At 27.3% G+C, this 22,134-nt stretch overlaps 2 protein-coding genes across 2 annotated transcripts; one reads left to right on the forward strand and one right to left on the reverse strand.

Annotated features, from left to right (window-relative positions):
* Window positions 1–95: 95 nt before the first annotated feature.
* Window positions 96–5,962, reverse strand: LOC128953168 (alpha-L-rhamnosidase-like). The gene is made up of 6 exons (XM_054298643.1): window positions 5,943–5,962; window positions 3,955–4,444; window positions 2,326–3,181; window positions 1,115–2,050; window positions 647–1,053; window positions 96–245 (listed from the first exon to the last, which is right to left on the reverse strand). The coding sequence occupies exons 1-6, from the start codon at window positions 5,960–5,962 to the stop codon at window positions 96–98; spliced, it is 2,859 nt and encodes a 952-aa protein (XP_054154618.1).
* Window positions 5,963–5,976: 14 nt separating this feature from the next.
* On the forward strand, window positions 5,977–12,284 carry LOC128953170 (uncharacterized). The gene is made up of 5 exons (XM_054298644.1): window positions 5,977–6,470; window positions 6,857–7,304; window positions 7,834–8,227; window positions 11,322–11,515; window positions 12,215–12,284. The coding sequence occupies exons 1-5, from the start codon at window positions 6,353–6,355 to the stop codon at window positions 12,282–12,284; spliced, it is 1,224 nt and encodes a 407-aa protein (XP_054154619.1). The 5' UTR covers window positions 5,977–6,352.
* The last annotated feature ends 9,850 nt before the right edge of the window (window positions 12,285–22,134 follow it).

The raw sequence follows: 22,134 nt of genomic DNA on the forward strand, positions 1-22,134 counted from the left end.
AAATTATTTTATATTTTAAATTATTATTTATTACTACTATTTAATTAAATTATTTAGAAATTATTCAAGTATTTAATTCAGCAATTTTTTTTTAATTAAAATATTAATTTATTGATTATCCGATCGTACTGTTTGTTGAGCTGACCCATGAACTCATACCTACCCGACCCGACATTCCTGTGAATCGTTTCATTCCTAATAAATGTCACGTCTATTGTCGCCCGAGTATTAACCGGTATTGTTGTCTAATAATAATAATAATAATTAAAAAAAAATAATTAAATACAATATTTATTTTTATAGTAATATAGTTATAGTAATATTAAAAACGAAATAATAATAATAAAGGGGTGTTTCACATATTACGTTCGCACTTAAGGGGATGGGGGAAGGTTGCCAAAGCAAACTTTTACGTACGAGGGGGAGGGGTTTATTTAGATTTAGATAATATTTTATTTCTTAGTGGTGGGGGAAGGGGGGGGATTGCGCTTAGGGATATGCGAACGTAATTTTTTTTAAAAAATGACTATATGCGAATAATTGCGAGCATAGGGGATGGAGAGGGGGTCTAGATTTCTTGCAAAAAAATTGCAAACGTAATATGTGAATCGTTCCTAATTATTATTATACTGTATATTATAATTACAGTAAACTTAATGTGTGTGCCATTGGAGATCCAGGAGCTATCAATTTGGCCATTAATTGACTGATAATTAGCTGTCAGATTGTATAGGTTGGCACCCGGTTTCGGGTCTATGAGTATGTCCTTAAAACCACCGCCGGTGACCAAACCATTACTGTCATTATTGTCGATACCAGCTAACGATTGCCACAGCCATCGACCTACCGATCCCAGCGAATAGTGATTGAATGAATTCATACCCGGATCCTGGAAACCCTTATCTCGGGTCCAACCGTCCCAACGTTCCCATATTGTAGTGGCATTGTTACGGATACTGTAGCCCCAGGACGGGTAGGTGTCCTGTAGGAGCAGCCGCAGGGCTACGTCGTGGCGGCCAAACTCGGACAATGTCGGACACAGATAGCCTACACCTATGCATATATAACATACCGTTTTTTATTAACACAGTTTAACAACATTAACACAACTAACCGATAAAACCGGTGGTCAGATGCCAGTCATGCGCCCGTATATTATCGACTAAATGATTGACGGCCAACGGTCGTAGCCGTTCGGGTAGCAATTCGAAGGCCAGTGCCAACAGATAACCGGTTTGCGTATCGCCAGCAATACGGCCATCCGTTTGGTTGACAAACTCGCGATTGAATGCCTGGGCAATCGATTGGTGTAATTGACGATATTTTAGGACATCAGCGGTACGGTTGACCGTAACGGAGGCCATCCTGGACATCAACAGTGCATCGTAACCATAGTAGGCTGTATTCATAACCTCTTTGGGTGTCCGGGCGTTAACCTGTAGCCAATCGCCGTAATTATTGTTGACACGTTTGGTCCACAAGTGATCGGGATTTTCGGCCGCAATATATTGAAACCATTTTTCCATTGACGGCCACTGGAGGTCGACTATACGATGGTCGCCAAACATCGTCAACATAGTATAGGGTAGTATTACACCGGCATCACCCCATGCCGGTGCTCCGTCATAGGGGTCGACCATACGCGGTGCTACATCGGAAAAGCCGCCTTCGGGGGACTGGCCATCGCGTACATCGCGTAACCATTTTGTATAGAAAGCCGATACGTCGGCCATATAGCTGGCCGTCGGGGCAAATATCTCTGCGTCGCCCATCCAACCCATACGTTCATCGCGTTGTGGACAGTCGGTCGGGACGGACAGGAAATTACTGCGCTGTCCCCACTTGATGTTACTAATCAATTGGTTGACCAGCTGGTCGGATGTGACCAGTTTGGACAGCATCGGTGTATCCGAGTGTATGACCCGAAACTTGAGATCAGTTAGTTTGGGTTCGCCGTCCGGATAGCCGACCAGTTCAACATATCGGTAGCCGTGAAATGTAAAGTGCGGTTCAACTGTGTCTGTGTCCTCCTCCTCGGCATCGGTTGTATCTAAAAAAGGTATTTAAAGTATTAGTTAGTATATGTTTGGGTGAATATAAAAGAAACGGTAGATAAACATACACATACACATACACATATACATATACATACACATACACATATACATACACATACACACACATACACATACACATACACATACACATACACATACACATACACATACACATACACATACACATACACATACACATACACATACACATACACATACACATACACATACACATACACATACATACTCATTACATACAGACCCATACCTGTGAATACATAGGTATCGGTAGCCAAAACTGATCGCAAATTTAAGGTATATATGGATCCGTTTGGATTCAAAGCTTCGGCGTGTCTGATCTGTACCCGTGCAGCACCGGTAGGTCTCCTTAATTGTATCCAACCGGCCGCATTTTGGCCAAAATCAAATACCCAAACACCGGGACTTGACTGCCATTTAGCTACTGGTATCAGTTCCTCAATTACCCTGATGGGTACACCCGGATCGGCTAACAGTGCTAAATGTTTACTATCGTCTACTGGCCGGGCAACTACTTCGGGCCATTTGCTATCATCAAACCCAGTTGATCGCCAATTTTTTGGCTCCAGGTGCTCATAGTACAGCTGTCCGTGAAGCATATCCGAGTACATCAGAGAACCGGTACCTACTTTCCATGATTGATCTGATTTGATAATAATTTCATCCTCCCTGTCCCCACTGTCATACTGGACATGTAGTTCCGTCCAAAACGATTGTTGTCGGCCATAGTGGGCGTAATTTTTTTGCAATCCAATATAGCCACTGTACCAGCCGGTGCCCAATAGGACACCTATAGTATTATCAGTAGTAGTACTGGCATTGGTCAGCAGCAGCTCAGTTACATCATAGGACTGATAGTTATAGGTTTTCAAATAGTCAGTCCAACCGGGACTTAGCTGATGATCGGCTACCAGTTTATTGTTAATCCAAACTTTATAGACTCCCTGTGCTGTAGCGTACAGTATAGCGCGTTTGACTTTACGACTACCCCTTGACGACAATGATGATGATGATACTGACTGTCCCAAACTAAACTGTTTACGCATATAGAGCATCGGTAGTAAACCTTGGTGATCTTGTACTACCTAGATTATTTAAAAAAATAATTTAAAAATTAAAAAAAAATTATAAATATATATATGAAATACAGTATAACCTATTTTTAGAAATTAATTATTTAGATATATGTTGACGTAATTTATTTAATTAAACGTAATTTATTAATAACCCAATATTGTCTAAATAATAAATAAATAAATAAAATAGTAATGTATGCTATTTTTAATGATTATAATTATGATTTTTTTTATATTGTAATAACCTTGTACAATTTTTTAAGAGAGAAAAAATAATTTTAAAAAATTGTAAATCTATGTGTGAAATACAGTATAACCTATTTTAGAAATTAATTATTTAGATATATGTTGACGTTATTTATTTAATTAAACGTAATTTATTAATAACCCAATATTGTCTAAATAATAAATAAATAAATAAAATAGTAATGTATGCTATTTTTAATGATTATAATTATGATTTTTTTTATATTGTAATAACCTTGTACAATTTTTTAAGAGAGAAAAAATAATTTTAAAAAATTGTAAATCTATGTGTGAAATACAGTATAACCTATTTTAGAAATTAATTATTTAGATATATGTTGACGTTATTTATTTAGTTAAACGTATTTTATTAATAACCCAATATTGTTTAAATAAATTACTATTTAAAAAAAATATATAGTAATGTATGCTAATTTATTTTTTTAATAATTATAATTATTTTTTATTTTATTGTGTGATCACCCTGATCAATTTTTATTAGTTAAAAATTATATATTTTTTTCATAAATACTTACTTTTTTATCGATATCTGCCAACTGTTTGAGCGCCTCCTGTTGTAGACCATTGGGTGCCGAAATCCATTGACCGGACCATTGACTACCACCACCACCACTACCGCTACCCAAACCGTTACCCCAATAGGCAATTGTACTGTAGTTAGACTCTCGGGAGTCCTGATCCCATACCTTAACCATCCAGTAGGCTAACTGACCGGCACTAAGTGGTCGTCCCTTATATTCAATATGATTTGATTGATTGCTTACGACTTTTCCACTGTCCCATAGATTACCCGTATTTTTCTGTAATAAAGTTTCCGTATCGGTAGCAACCAGTATCTGATAAGCCGATTGCCATAAATTATGTTTCCGATGGTCAATGGCCTGGAGTAGCCATTGTAGACGCGGCCCGGGTATGTCCACTGCTAACGGATTGACCAGATATTCAACTTTTAGATCACTGACCGATATATCACAACATTTTATTGATGTCGTCGATGAAAATAAACTAATTATTAATATAAATATTAATTGTTTTATAAATAATAGCAATAATAATAAATTCATTGTTTAATTAATAATTTTTATTTTTTTTGTTTGAAAAAATTATATTTGATTTTTTCCCCCAAATAATAATAATAATAATAATAATAATTAAAAGTTTAATGCTTTAATAATATTATTATAAACTTGAATTTATATCTAACTTTTAATAATATATAAACTTGAACTTTAAGTATATCTATTTAATATATATATATATATATTGATAATTAAAAACAAATTGAAAAAAATAAATATTTTAGATAACATATATCTATTTTATTGTTTAAAATAAGTACATTTAAACATTTTTTCAAAAAATTAATATTAGTATTATTATTATTATTATTATCTAATCTATGTTTTAAAAAAGTTTATTAACTAACAGTGCACTTACTTTTTTTAAAAAAAATAATGTATAATTTATAGACAAATAACACATGTTTTTATTTAATCAATAATATAATTATTGTTTTTATTTTATTTTTTAAATCCTGTTTTTTTGAAGTAGTTTTTAACACATATTTAAAAAAAATTACAATTTTAATTATTAGTATTTTTAGTACATTTTTAGTACATTTTTAACATTTTTTTTATTAAAAAAAACTGTCTAAAATTGCTGTTATTATCAACAAAAAAAAATATAATTGAAATTTAGACTTATCTTAATTATCAAAAAATATTAATACAAAAATAGTAATAAACTTTTACTGTATTACTAATACTTACAGTATTAGTATACCATATCATACATAACTTTTAATGGTTTAAAATAAAATAAATAGTTTTAAAAATAAAAATTATTAATTAACATAATTGAGTCTCATATTAACTATAATTTATAAATCTCTATTATTATTATTTATAATTTATAAATATTATTTAAAAAATTATTTTTTATTATATTAATTTTTTAGAGATAATATCTATTCACTTAAATTTAACAAATTAATTACAATAATTGATAACAATCTATGAATAGGAAATTAATAATAATATTTGAAATAAATTACTGATAAAATAACTAAACTATAAATAATACTGAAACAAATATGTAATTAAATAAATATAAAAATCATTTTAATTATTTATTTTTTTTAAAAAATCATATATAGTGTAATATTTTATTGTTTTTATCAGGAAATATTATAACAAAATTATTATTATTTAATTTGTTTTTAAAAAAACGGAAATTATAATTTAAACTATTATACTGTACTGTACTAATTAACAATAAATTAAATATTATTTATAATATAATATAATTTTTTTTATATATGTTTGTTATAAAAAAAAAATTAATACTAATAATAATAATAGTATTATTTTTTTGTTATTTATTTTTTCTATAGCATTGAACTGATAAACAAAACAATTATTTTATTTATTTTTTTTTTGATTTTTTTTTTAAATATATATTTTGAAAATAATGTCAAAAAAATCATTAAAAATATTGATTGTACCCCAGGAGCTGGCCGGACATGTTAGGGCCACCCTATGTCTGGCTCAGGTACTACGCCAGAGAGGTCATCGCATTTGCTACGCTATTGATAGCTCGCACCGGGAGTTGGTGGCCAACAACAACACCAACAACAACACAACCGATGGACAACACAATCACGGTTTCGATACGGAAATCATTGACAATCGGCTGATTGATGGCCACTATCGGCTAAATGGTTACGAATCGGAACTGTCCGGCGGTTTAGAGGTGACTAAACCGAAAACCATTTGGTGGTTTACCCGTAATCTATTGCTAACAACCCGACAGTTGACACTATTGAAAATTTTTGCTACACTAGTGTACAGTTGGTTTAATAAGGATATTAAACTTCACCGTATTATCCAAAGACAACGACCCGATTTGATTTTGATGGACGACTTGCATACCTTTCCCTCAATAGTTTATTCGGGTATACCCTGGGTCTGGCAGGTTAGCGGCAATCCGTTAAGCGTTTATGATGATACCGACATACCGACACCTTTTTTAGGTATGTGTATGTCTATGTGTGTGTGGGGGGGGTAGGGATATAAGTGTATATGTGTGTATGTATGTGTGTGTTTATGTGATTGTTTATATGTGTATGTATGTATCTGTGTGTGTGTGTGTGTGTGTGTGTGTGTGTGTGTGTGTGTGTGTTTATGTGATTGTTTGTATGTGTGTGTGTGTGCTTAGATGATTGTATGTATGTGTGTGTGTGTACTGTATGTGTATTTTTGTATACAGTATATACTGTACATGTATGTGTGTTAATATATGTTATTATAAATAGTATAATTTTATATATTAATCACAAAAAAAAATAATTTAATTCAAAACTATTAGTATTATTATTAACTCTAATTAGTGTAATATTACTATTATATAACTATATAGGTTTGTCCAATAGTACGCCGCCTACATTAAAATCAACAATATTTGGATTATTATATCGTAGTTATCTAATAGTGTTGACATTACTCTACAAATTGGGTTATCTATTGCGCGGATATCCCGCTAATCCGGATAATCGTTATATACCTCTATCACCCTATTTAAACCTATGCTACTATCCGGAGGAACTGGACTATCCTATTGCCAACAATAGTAGTGATGGACAACAAAAAAATATACGTAAACTAATCTATCGTATCGATACAATGTGGTCACCAAAGTATGACCAGTCTAGTGATGGTAAGACATCGATAATTGGCGAACCATTGAAACAGTTTATTGATGAAAGTCGGGGCAAAAAACTAATACTAGTATCGATGGGATCCTATTGTTCAGGCGATCGGCAATTTATGGATAAACTAATCGGTATATTAGCCAAAACAGAGCACAGGTAGGTATGTGTGTGTGTGATAAGTCATACCGTATTATACCGTATATATCAGGGTTGCGAAATATTTTTGATCTCGGCGGGGTATTAGGGGGGAGGGTTGTTGAACAATTTTTATTGCATTTTTAAACAACAATTTTTGCCAAATTAGAGTAAATTCCCAATAAATTCCCAATAAATTCCCAATAAATTCCCAATAAATTCCCAATAAATTCCCAATAAATTCCCAATAAATTCCCAATAAATTCCCAATAAATTCCCAATAAATTCCCAATAAATTCATACTAAATTCACACTAAATTCCCAATAAATTCACACTAAATTCCCAATAAATTCACACTAAATTACCAATAAATTCCCAATAAATACCCACTAAATTGGTAGGGGTCGCCTAACTTTTTGACTAGGCCAGGGGGTAAAAAACTAAAAATTTCAGGGGGGTAATATGGCCTTACCCCCTACCCTCCCCTATCGCAACCCTGGGTGTATATACCTAGTTTGATATACATTTTTGTTGTTATGTTTTGAACAGGTATATAGTGGCTAAAGGCTATAATGGCGATAGTTATCAGTTGCCGGCAAACAACATGTATGGCCAACCGTTTCTACCTCAACGACAACTACTACCTCATGTGGATCTACTGGTGACTAATGCCGGCAACAATAGTCTATGCGAAGCACTGGTATACGGACGGCCATTGTTAGCCCTACCGCTGTATTTGGATCAGTTTGATAACGGCCAACGTCTACAGGAAATGGGTTACGGTTTACAATTGGATGCACACAACTATACCGATGGCGAGCTCAGGGATGCATTGGATATATTGCTTAGCGATAGTCAACTAAAGGAACGTTTGAATCGGATATCCCGGCGATTGATTGAATCCGATAGACTAGAAATTGCTGTCAAAATGATTGAAAATTTAGTGATATCTTAAAAATAAATTATATCTAATATTTTATTATTATTTTTTTTTTTGAAATTTATTAATGATTTTTTGTATTAATTAATTAGTTAATTGTATTTTTTTTTAGAAAATTTAGTTGTCTATATAATAATTATAATTTTTTATTAAATTTTAATTAAATATATATAAATTTTATTGATTAGATTCATATAAATAAAATTAATTTAATTGGAAATTTAATTAAATTTTGTAATTAATTTAATTAACTATTTAAATCAAATTTACAATTATTATACATAAATCAAATGCTAACAAATTTGTCTTAAATATTAGTTTAGTAAATATAGATTAAATAATAAAATGTTAATTTAAAGTAATTAATATTTAATTTTATTTAATACTATAGTGTGTAAAAAAGTAATAAATTAATAGTTTAAAACTTGTAAAAAATACATAATTATTTAAATCAAGACTAAATAACCAAGTTTATTTTGAAAATAAATTAATACCAATAGTGAACCACAAGTAATACATAATAATTTTCAGTAATAAAAAATATTTAAATATTATATCTAAAAATAAATAAATAATTTGTTTTTGTTAGAAATTTTAATTAATTAATTGGATAGATAATTTTATTTTTTTTAAATAATAACATTTTTATCATATATATTAAAACTATGAATAGAATTTAAATTTTATATAATTTTATAAAACAAAAATTATAATTTACTAAACAATTTTTTAATTAATAACAAGTAATTATTGATGTTTTTCTTAAATTAATAATTCAAAATAATTTTGATTAATTAATTAATTAAATATATTAAAAATTTAAAATTTCTCATGGAATCTATTGTCTATTGTTTGAAAATTTATTAATTTATATAAATAATATTAAAAAGCAATTTTATTAATAATTTACAGTTTTCCATAAAAAATACATTGTTTATACCATTATTAAATTAAATTAATAATTTAAATAAAAGTAAGTTAACATAACTACTGATATATTAATTTTGTTTTTTAGATTACTTTTTTAAAAATGTATTGATAATTATGAATATAATGATTGTTTATATATTTGACAAAATAATATATTTATGTTTTTTTCCTTAAAATAAATATTTAATCAATTTTAGTATATATTTATAAAATTAAAAATAAAATTTCAACACAACTGTTTTAATTAAATTTTTATTAAATTTTGAATAATAATAATTAAGCATATTAGGTTTTTTTTATAAAATATTTTTTAAAAATTTATTAATAAGAGCAATAAATATTTAAATTTAGTAAATTAAGTTTTTTAATAATTAAAATTTAAATAATTTTTATACATATACTAAATAACGTTTCAATATTATAAAATTAGTAAAAATTTATATATAATACTGTAATAGACTTATAAATAGTAATAAATTATTTTAAAATTACTAAATAATAGTGTATTTATAATTGTGAATAAAAATTGAAAGTATATAAAAACTATATCTAAATATACTTATAAATTTGTTTTTAAATTTTATATATTGTTCAAGTTTTTTTAATTAATTAATTAATTCGTATTTATTAAAAAAATAATTTACTTCAATTAAATTAATTTGTGTTTTATCTTACTCTATGTTTCATTTTTATATAAAAAATTAATAATCGATATTTATAAACATATCACAGATTACAATAATAATACAATCTTATTAAAAGTATAATATTAATTTTTAAAATAATAAATAAGTAAAAAAAAAATATTTGTTAAAAATAATTATGTTTTAATTACATTAAACTTATTTTAGAAAAAAAATAATGTAATAAAATTTAATATTAATGTTTACTTAAAGTTTGTTATAATTATTATCATTTATAATAAATAAATAATATATTAACTTATTATTATTATTATTTGTTATAAAATTTTATTTTAATTAATTTTGAATTAAAAAGCAGTATACAAATATATTGAAAACTAAAAACTATAAATATTTTATTTTCTTTAAACTAAATAATATAATATTGAAATTATTTTACAGTTAGCTAATAAAATATAAACAATATTTTATAACAATTTAATAATATTTGTAATAAATTTAAATATTAGTTTTGTTAATATTAAAAAAAATTATAGTTACTTAGTATAATAAAAAAATAAAATTTTTAAAATAATACTAAATTTTTATAATTTTTTAAGTTATTTGTTTTAAATTTTTTTAAATAAATAAAAATTATATTTTTGTCTAATATCAATTAATATTATATTGTTTATAAATATCTCTATTAAAATTAATTAACTAATAATTTACAGTTTGTAGAAATATATACATATAAAAATAATAGTTTATTTATTATTAATTATTATAAATAAACTTTTATATAATTTCTAATAAAGATAAATGATTATTTAATCGTAAAAGTAATTAAATAATTGAAATTTAATAAAAATTATTTATTATATTATAGATTATTTAAGCTATAACTATTTAAAAAATTTGTAATAAGAAATTGAAATAACAATTAATATTAATATAGATTAATATACAGTATTTTATTTTTTTTTAAATTGTCTAAATTATTATTATGATAAATTTTAGAAAATTAATATAACTATAATTATTGATATTGTAGGGGAAGTGGGTATATTACGGGTATCTAATCTTGTCTAACCTTACTTATGTAAACCAAACACTCGACAATACACCACTTACCTTACGGTTTTGACTCTTGTAGTGATAACCTATAGTAATACGTGGCTAAGGAACGAGCGGCTTTCCTATGTTAACTCTGAGTATTCTATTTTTCTATCTTTTAAGTAATGCTAAGAGCTACACGTACAGTATTACAGACTCGTTAAATGTTTATTATGGGCAAGGCACCCATCTGGGATCATGGACCCATCCTGGGACAGGCACCCATCTGAGGTCTGGTACCCATCCTGGTTCTGGTACCCATCCTGGGTCTGGCACCCAACCAGGGTCTGGCACCCATCTAGGGTCTGGCAACCATCTAGGGTCTGGCACCCATCTAGGGTCTGGCACCCATCTAGGGTCTGGCACCCATCCAGGGTCTGGTACCCATCTAGGGTCTGGCACCCATCCAGGGTCTGGCACCCATCTAGGGTCTGGCACCCGTCAAGGGTTTCAGACTCGTCAAGGGTTTCAGACCCGTCAAGGGTTTCAGACCCGTCAAGGATTACAGACCCGTCAAGGGTTTCAGACCCGTCAAGGGTTACAGACCCGTCAAGGGACACAGTCCCGTCGAGTCGCAGGCCCGTCAAGGGACACAGTCCCGTCAAGGGTTACAGGACATAAGGTTATAAATTATGGTTTACTTAATAAAGATTACTCAATAACGGTTATACTAAGGTATCCTAAGAGTCGTCCGTTTACGGATACGGAGTCCGGAGTTCTCATAATAAAAATATTTACTTACGTAATAGTTGTTTAACGTCCGCGTGGTTATGGAGTTATCAAAAGGCGTCCCTTGTGATGTCCAACGGTTGGTCCGCGTCGAGAAAGTAAACACACACAAAGTAATATGCAAATACTTTTATTGAAACACTTTAAAGTAATACACACGGTATGACTCCAAGTGGAGAACTGATTTTGGTGTCTAAAAGACACCTCTATTTATACTAAAGTGTACGTGAGAAATAATTAGGCCGTATTGAGTCAGCTTTAATCCCTATTCTAAACTGGGCGTAAACCATTCACTTTTCTGTATAATATTTCAATACATTATTTTAACAGTGAAATACTAAGTAAAAATAACATAAAACTTTGCTAAAAAGTAGGTGCTTACTATTCACTTTTCTGTATAACATTTCAATGTATTTTAAGATTGAATATTATCTGAGAAAAGTTAAAAACAAACAAAATAATATATTATAAATTAAATCAAAGTTAGTAGTAATACATGTTAGTATTAAACAAACCTTGGTTTGAAAATATAATTATTTAAATAAAAATAAAACAGCCTTGTGTTAAATTCTCTTTGAATCAAAAATCTTAGCTTTGAAATGGCACTGAGTACCTATAACACTTCCGCCCCTTCAAGTCTGCATCTGTCCTCAGATGCGTAATTAAGATATTACGTATGGTTCATAACTATCACTCATGTACACAATAGTTTACAACTAATTTTTATAAACTAATTATAAATTTCAAAATTTCATGCATTATATATCATAAATCTATAGACTACAAATTAACCATGCATTATATTAAATTTTAATTGCTGTCTGTATCATTAGTATAGTTATTAAATTCTATTCAATCCATTTGATAACCCTCTTCACCTATTTGACTATGAGTTGTAATAAAGTGTAGTCAATCCTTATTTCCTTTACATTGTCTAGCAATGTGTCCGTATTGACCGCACTTAAAGCATTTTATAGCATCCCATTCTACTCCAGTACCGCTTTCTTCGCCATTGAATCTATTAAAACCTTTTAAAATTAATCTTCTTATATCTTTCAAATTGTCGAAAATTCTTTGAATGTCTTTTGATTGCTTTATTACATATGTTTCCACGTTGTTGTCTACTTGTTTTATGTCAATTTTAGTGTAATTATCTTGATCTTTCTTCTTATTCATTTGTTGATATCGTTTAACGTCACAAATACGTTTTAAAAGATTTTTGAATTCATCAATAGTTGAACAGGGATTTGTAATTAATTTATCCATTACTTCATTTTTTAAATCACCCTCCATTCCTTCTAACATGTATGCAATCATGTCATTATCACTGGTATTGGGTTTAGTCAATTTTATCAATCCGAATTTTTCTTCAAAGTATTCATTAAAATCTTTTGATTGAGTTAAATCAAACATTGTTTTAGTAAAAAATAATTCGTTCAGTTTGTTAGAGAAATTCTCTTTCAAAAGTAATTTGAAATTTTCCCAATCAGTAACTGTTTTCATAAGAATTTGGTTTTGATACCAAATTCTGGCGGCGCCGTCGAGACAACCAATGACTCTTCTCAATTTTAAATCAGAATCCCATAGATTTGCATCCGCAATTATTTCGTAGTGATTCAACCAAATAACAGGATTAGTTTTACCATCATAAGGCTTTGGCTGTAACATAGGCATGTTAGGCTTAACGTTTATTCTTGCATTTTGAGTTTCATTCTTTTCATTGTCTCCGATGTTTTGTAATGCCGAAACCTCACGATTGTCATAGCTAATAGTTTCCAAATCGTCGTAAAGATGAGATGGCTCAGTTTGATGAAATTTTTCAGCAAATGATTTTTCAGCCATGTTTATTTGGGCAAAATGATATTCTAGTTTTTACAGATAGATTGTAATTATGCACAATTATACATTTTAATTGGCCAATTAACGATAATGTACAAATTAAACAATACTGTAATTTACGTTAAATTATTATTATACTTATATAATAATAGTTAATACATATATTCATGATTATATTTAAGCTTAATTTTATCTAGTCGACCCTATAGTTCTTTCTTTTGTGCAATTCGATGTCGCACAATAGATCATGATTTTAACTTAATTTACACATTAACTTTCGATATATATATCTCTCGATGCAACATTTAATCACATCACTGTATTGCCACCATCGGCGATCTATACTATTCAATGTATCGGAACGGTAACATCACTATTGCCACTATCGGCGATCTATACTATTCAATGTACCGGAAAGGTAACATCACTATTGCCACCATCGGCGATCTATACTATTCAATGTACCGGAAAGGTAACATCACTATTGCCACCATCGGCGATCTATACTATTCAATGTACCGGAAAGGTAACATCACTATTGCCACCATCGGCGATCTATACTATTCAATGTACCGGAAAGGTAACATCACTATTGCCACCATCGGCGATCTATACTATTCAATGTACCGGAAAGGTAACATCACTATTGCCACCATCGGCGATCTATACTATTCAATGTACCGGAAAGGTAACATCACTATTGCCACCATCGGCAATCTATACTATTCAATGTACCGGAAAGGTAACATCACTATTGCCTATCCAAACAAACCTAGCATTCGCAGATTAATGTTACAACTATATAAAATCCCAAAATTAACTTGTTTAAATTTTAAAACTAATTTCGGCCGCCATTTTGAACATGTTCCCGATGACATAGGATATTTTTTAGTGTAATCAATTATAGTTAATTTTTAATATTTAACCGAATCTCAAATCAAAATTTCAAGATTTTCAAAAAACATTTGCCAGACATTTACATTTAGAATTCGATTAACTATTTAATAAGTTTATCTTAAAAATTATTTTTGACGTGACATGTATATGTTTTGTAGTATTCAGGTTTAACAGAACATCGACCTAATTAATGTTATTTTTTGCATAAAAATATTTTAGTAAAAATATATTGTGTAATGCATACACAACAATAATAACTATACAACAGGTTATGTATTCAAATGCTTATCCAAATTATTAGCATTTCTTTTTAATTTTTAAATTTATTACAAATAATGCCATAAATTTTGAACAGTAAAATTCATTAAATAAACATTTTATTTGTTGTATTTATTAAGAAAATAAAACATATATTCAAAGGGAAAATATATGTTTGCAAAAGAAAAAATCAAAAAATAATTTTTGTATATTTTTTGTAAGACAAGTCATTATAACAAGTTTTCATTTAGGTTTTGTTAACTCAAGGTTTAATACAACTCATTGCTTTAAAAATTTTGTTATGAAAAGTGCTATAACCTTGAATAGCCTTAAGCTATACACAAGTATTATAGTAAATTTAAATTAGTTTTGCTTTATCTAATATGTATAAAAATTTATTTTAATTATTATTTTTAATATTATTTCAACAATTAAAATATATATTTGTTAAATATTAAAAATATAATAACAATATTTTTTTTAATTGAAACATGCAGATATTTATTCGAAACTCTATTTATACATGAAAAATATTTTATTTTATAGTTATTCAATTTCATACAATAATTTTTGCAAAAAATTATTTTTATTACTTTTTACATACTTGTATAAACCAGTTTATTATATAAAACTTTTTTACAACATTATAATACAGTATTACAGAAACACAAGTTATTATATAGGGTCTAACTTTACTTCAATAACTAAATTATTATTTTTTACATAACTAGCAATCCAATCTCTCAAAAATATAAAACAGTTGCTGTTTTTCATAATACTATCGATATTATCATTGACATTATTTACTTTACATTTATATGCAAAACCTTTATTTAAAATTAGGTTATTTATACAGAGCATAACTTTATATTTTTTAGTAGTCTCCCAATGATGTAAACATTTAACATATACAGCATATAATACAGTATTGCTGTAAATAAATTTGTGTACATTTAGCAAAAATTTGGTGTTGTATACTTCAATTATAATGGGCCACATATTTTTGTCATCGTTGAACAATTCTGTGACTTCATATTTAAGGTATGAGCTATGATGAGTCGGCAAGAAGCCATGTGCATCATTTATGTGTAGAATCGCGGTGTTAAGATCACCATTAAATTGACAATTATCTCCAACAAGCGGGCAATTAATTGTTGTGTAAGTACAGCTGTTTTCATGTATTAATTTTTTTTCAATAGACAATAAAGCACTACACCCTTGATCAGCATAAGTACAAGGAAATCTATGATCTTCGAGTACATTTTCTAATGCCAAATTTCGCGATTTGGTATCCAAACTTTCGCGACAGACAGGACAATTATTATTATGCAATTTCGGCAAACAATTGTTACATGTAATGTGCCCATTGCGACACTGATATAATGGTGGGCAACATAACTCGTCACAAACTTTACACAAAAGTATGTTAACTAACTTTGAATGTGCTATCATTTTTACTGTAGCTTTTAGGTTAACCTCTCTATTTATTTAAATGTTTTTATTTATTTTTTATTAAATATTTGCTAATAAATTTTTTCCTACTTAAGGTGTAACACTATTAAAAATTATGTTAAGGACATCTTTAAATTAGTATATATATACGAGTTACAAAGTTATAAACGTATACAATGGATAGTTTCTCCGACTGTTTTCAAAGGTATAATCAAATGTATCAATTTTGTATATTAATACTAATTAATTGTATAGCCCAGACTGGCCAGTTGTTCGTGTCTCGGGTATATCAGTACTCGAGAACAGTAACATCAATATCTCAGTAAACCCAGAGATAGTGAGTTTATTGGATGATGTGTCCGACATTGAAGACAACACTACAGTAAATATTATAAACCGTATGTTTTCAGAATTTGAAGAATTACGAATTTACTTCTCATATACCGGACCTCTAAGGTAATTATAAATTTAATTTTAATTATTGATACTGATCAAGATTATTAGACGATCATTTTATAGTAATGGGAGACGTAGAGTTATATCATCCCGTCATAACCTTGTATGTCTGTGGAGAAATTTTTTAGAGATTGTACCAACAAATCCCGACTATACTATTACAACTAATTTATTGGTTCACACTTTTCGAAATATTTCAAACGGTTTGGATTTTTTAAACAATATTGTTGGAAACACATTTGGAAACATGGACCAGTATTACTATTTCTCAAATTTCATACAAGCAACTACTCAAATAAATTTAATATCGCGTAATTCAGGAATCATAAACCTATTGATAAACACTGATACTACAACTGGAATTGACCCATTGTTGTTAATTATTAAAAATAACGGTTTTATTTTTAATTTATGATTATAATTGAAATGCTTTAAATTAATTAAAGTATCTTATCTCTCAGTTGTTTATGTTTTTGATCCAATACAAAGAGCAAGACGTAGACGCTATTTACCTTACACATTACAGAGACTTATACGAGTATGTACTAATGTATTAACTATTAGGCGTCTTTACTTTTCTCAATTGGAAGACATTGAAGTTTTTCAATCCTGTTTGTTATTCATTGGGTATTTGTTAGATGGCTACGACATAACTAATTTTCATTATTATCAATTTAATTTGCGTGTAACTTTTTGAATAAAATTTATTTTAAAATTATTTATTTAATTAAATATTTTTTAACAAGATATTTTGTATTATCAAGTAAGTTGTGTTTAAAAATAATTAACGTTTTATAATATTTGATACGTTGATTATTTTTATCTCAAATAATTATTTGAGTCTTAAATAATCAATTATTAAACATAAATTTATTATTAAATTATTTTTTATTATTTTGACAAAGACAATCTTTTCGGTTTCCCAGATATTGCTGATTAGAATTTTTTCTGACTTCACAAATAAATTGTGTGATGGCGAGTGTCATATCAGTAGACAGCATGAGTCTATTATATTCTATTCGACTTACGTCTGCTAATAAGTATTTATTTGATGGTGGTATGACTACCACACTGCGAAGTTTAGTTTTTTGGTTCACCGCCGGTAGTTTACTTTTTCCAAAGTCAGGTATATTATATGGTCTACACTTTGGTAAAGTATATCTTATTCTTAATCTTTTAAACCGAGTCTGTGAATCCCGAGACATGTAGTGTACTTGTAGGAAACTTGTCAAACGTGTTTTAAAATATTGATAATTTAAATAGTAGTTTTCGCTGTATTTATGTCGTACATTGTTATGCCGATATCTTTTAAAGATTTTTCGTTTCCTACGCTGTAACAAGTTTATTGACTTCATGTTTATTAACTCATGTAAATAAACTTGCAATTATAAAAATTTAATTCATAATCAATAATATATTTATATAGTTTGGCTACGTCTAAAGCTGTTTATCTTAGACTAAGCGCCGATCAAAATAGATTCATTTAATCCCGGAAGCTGCACACCAAATGTAGGGGAAGTGGGTATATTACGGGTATCTAATCTTGTCTAACCTTACTTATGTAAACCAAACACTCGACAATACACCACTTACCTTACGGTTTTGACTCTTGTAGTGATAACCTATAGTAATACGTGGCTAAGGAACGAGCGGCTTTCCTATGTTAACTCTGAGTATTCTATTTTTCTATCTTTTAAGTAATGCTAAGAGCTACACGTACAGTATTACAGACTCGTTAAATGTTTATTATGGGCAAGGCACCCATCTGGGATCATGGACCCATCCTGGGACAGGCACCCATCTGAGGTCTGGTACCCATCCTGGTTCTGGTACCCATCCTGGGTCTGGCACCCAACCAGGGTCTGGCACCCATCTAGGGTCTGGCAACCATCTAGGGTCTGGCACCCATCTAGGGTCTGGCACCCATCTAGGGTCTGGCACCCATCCAGGGTCTGGTACCCATCTAGGGTCTGGCACCCATCCAGGGTCTGGCACCCATCTAGGGTCTGGCACCCGTCAAGGGTTTCAGACTCGTCAAGGGTTTCAGACCCGTCAAGGGTTTCAGACCCGTCAAGGATTACAGACCCGTCAAGGGTTTCAGACCCGTCAAGGGTTACAGACCCGTCAAGGGACACAGTCCCGTCGAGTCGCAGGCCCGTCAAGGGACACAGTCCCGTCAAGGGTTACAGGACATAAGGTTATAAATTATGGTTTACTTAATAAAGATTACTCAATAACGGTTATACTAAGGTATCCTAAGAGTCGTCCGTTTACGGATACGGAGTCCGGAGTTCTCATAATAAAAATATTTACTTACGTAATAGTTGTTTAACGTCCGCGTGGTTATGGAGTTATCAAAAGGCGTCCCTTGTGATGTCCAACGGTTGGTCCGCGTCGAGAAAGTAAACACACACAAAGTAATATGCAAATACTTTTATTGAAACACTTTAAAGTAATACACACGGTATGACTCCAAGTGGAGAACTGATTTTGGTGTCTAAAAGACACCTCTATTTATACTAAAGTGTACGTGAGAAATAATTAGGCCGTATTGAGTCAGCTTTAATCCCTATTCTAAACTGGGCGTAAACCATTCACTTTTCTGTATAATATTTCAATACATTATTTTAACAGTGAAATACTAAGTAAAAATAACATAAAACTTTGCTAAAAAGTAGGTGCTTACTATTCACTTTTCTGTATAACATTTCAATGTATTTTAAGATTGAATATTATCTGAGAAAAGTTAAAAACAAACAAAATAATATATTATAAATTAAATCAAAGTTAGTAGTAATACATGTTAGTATTAAACAAACCTTGGTTTGAAAATATAATTATTTAAATAAAAATAAAACAGCCTTGTGTTAAATTCTCTTTGAATCAAAAATCTTAGCTTTGAAATGGCACTGAGTACCTATAACAATATTATATTTTTTAATTATATTACTATTAAAAAAATTTATTGTGAAATTACAATTTGTAATAAGCCGGGTTAGATTAATTAATATATTAATTATATTTTACTTAACATGCATGTAAAATAATTGAAAATAATTTAATGATTATATTATTTTAAACCTAAATAGTTTACATAAAAATTATAAATTTTATTATATTATTATAAAGTTTATATTATTTAAAAAGTATAATTAAATTATATAAATTAGTAAAATAGTAATTAACTAATTATAATTATAACTAAGTATAATTAATTAATTATATGTAATTACAAGAAAATATTAAAAAATAACTAATTAAATATTAAAATAAAATAACTTTTTTTTATAAATATAATCTAAAAAATGTAAAAAATAAATATTTAAAAAAGTATTAAATATATTACTTTTTTAAATATTAATAAGTTTATGCGGTTGTGATAGTATAATTTTATTAGATATATTAATTTAAATATATAAATATATAACTAATTATTAAATTAATTATTTATCTATAAAGATCTAAAGTTTGCAAAAATAAACAAATGTATCTTATTTTTGAAATTAAAATAACAATTTGGTTAAATGTAACATAATTAAAGGGCTAGTATTAAATGATAAATTAAATATTAATTAATTGAAAATTAATTACTAATTTTATTACTAGTTAATAATGTTGGAAATTTAAATAAAATTATATTTATTTAAATATTTATACAATAAAAAAATTAATTTTTTGTTTTAGACTCAATTTAGAAAAACTGTAAAATATTTGTTTTTACTAATAGTATAGACATATATTTAAAGCTATAATTAAGTTAATTTTGAGAATTGGACAATATTATTTTTTTTAAAAATAAAATTATTTACAATTTTATAAATTAAAATATATTATTAAACTAATCTAAAGTTATTGATGTTAATTGTATTACTGTTATAAATATAATAAACTTATTATTAAAATTAAATTACAAAAAAATAAACTTCACATAACAAATTATTAGTTTTATTTTACCATATTTTTAATTTTTTAAAAATATAAGTTAAATGCTTCAAAAAAAAATTTGTCATCTGCAAATTTTTCAATATGTTATTTATAACTATCTTATTTAATAATTAATATAAAAAATTAATTAACAATATTAAAATTTATCATATATTATTATTAATAATTATTAATTTATACAATATATATATAGTATTTTAATTTAAATATGTTTTGTTTATAATAAATAATTTTTAATACTAACACATAACTAATAAATTAAAATATTGAAAAAATTCAAATACCAATCGATTAACTACATTTTAAATCAATAATTTTATATAATTATTTTAATTTTTAAACTATATTAGAAACTTACAGTTTTTCTTTTATTATATAATATAATAACTTTTTTTTAAAGTATTAAACAAAATGGCTTAATTATAGCTATATTATAACAATTAATATTTCTATAGCTTAATTCAAATACATTTTTAATTATTACAAAAATAATTGTCGACAAAATAAGTACAAAAATTTTATTAATATAATTTATTATAAGGTACACTGGCTAAATTATGGAAATAAACTATACTATAAAAATAATATTATTAAAAAAATAAATTGAAAATTTACAGTTTTTTAAAATATATAATTTATTTATAAAAAATAGTTTACATATTATAATTTAAATAAATGTAATGTTATTAATGTTAAGTGTATTACAATATTGTTAAATATGTATGTGTGTATATGTGTTTGTAATATATATATATTTTTATATATTTTAGTTTTATTTGTATTATTTAGTTTCTAAATTAAAAAAAATATTTGCATATAATTAAACTATACTAAATTTTTTGATATGTTTTTAAATATTTAATATTTTAATTAATATTAGAGTATTTTAATAAATATTAGGAAAATTTAATTATAATTTAAAAAAATTAATAAACAAATTAAAATTTAAAAAATTTATTAGCCGGTAACACAGTCTAAATTATAGAAATAAATTACACTATAAAAATAATATTATTAAAAAAATAAATTAAAAATTTAAAGTTTGTTAAAATATATAATTCATTTATAAAAAATTGTTTACATATTAATAATTTTTAATATATGTAATGTTAACTCTATTATTGTTAAATATATTAAAGATAAATTATATTATAAAAAACTATTAATTGCATGGCTTTAAATGTTAATAATACTAAATTGTTAATTGTAATTATAATATATTACAATTAAAATGTATTTATATTAAAAAAAAGTTACAATTATTTATTTATTTTCAATTAATGTAAAAATTAATTAATCTCTACTATAATAGAAATATTTATAAGAGAAATAAAAACTATAAAACAATACTAAACTGTTATACATAGTAGTAGTGGCAATAATTAACTAAATCTTATACGAATATAATTTTAAATAAAATATTCAAAAAAAAATATTTTATAAATATAATATAATGATTATAAATTAATATTCAGATCATAAAAAAAATTTAAAAAATACATATTAAAAAAAATTATTAAATAAAAATTTAAAAATTTAATTAGACTCTATTGTACTTATTCTAATATTAATAAATGTATTTATTTATATAAATAAAACTATTGAAATAAATTATTAATGATTTACAGTTTTCAAACTTAACAAAAAAAACACGAATTTTTTGAG

The sequence above is a fragment of the Oppia nitens genome, unplaced genomic scaffold (assembly GCF_028296485.1).
Source record: "Oppia nitens isolate AA-2021 unplaced genomic scaffold, nextdenovo-longstitch-racon4-pilon3 scaffold20_pilon_pilon_pilon, whole genome shotgun sequence".
Lineage (NCBI taxonomy): Eukaryota > Metazoa > Arthropoda > Arachnida > Sarcoptiformes > Oppiidae > Oppia > Oppia nitens.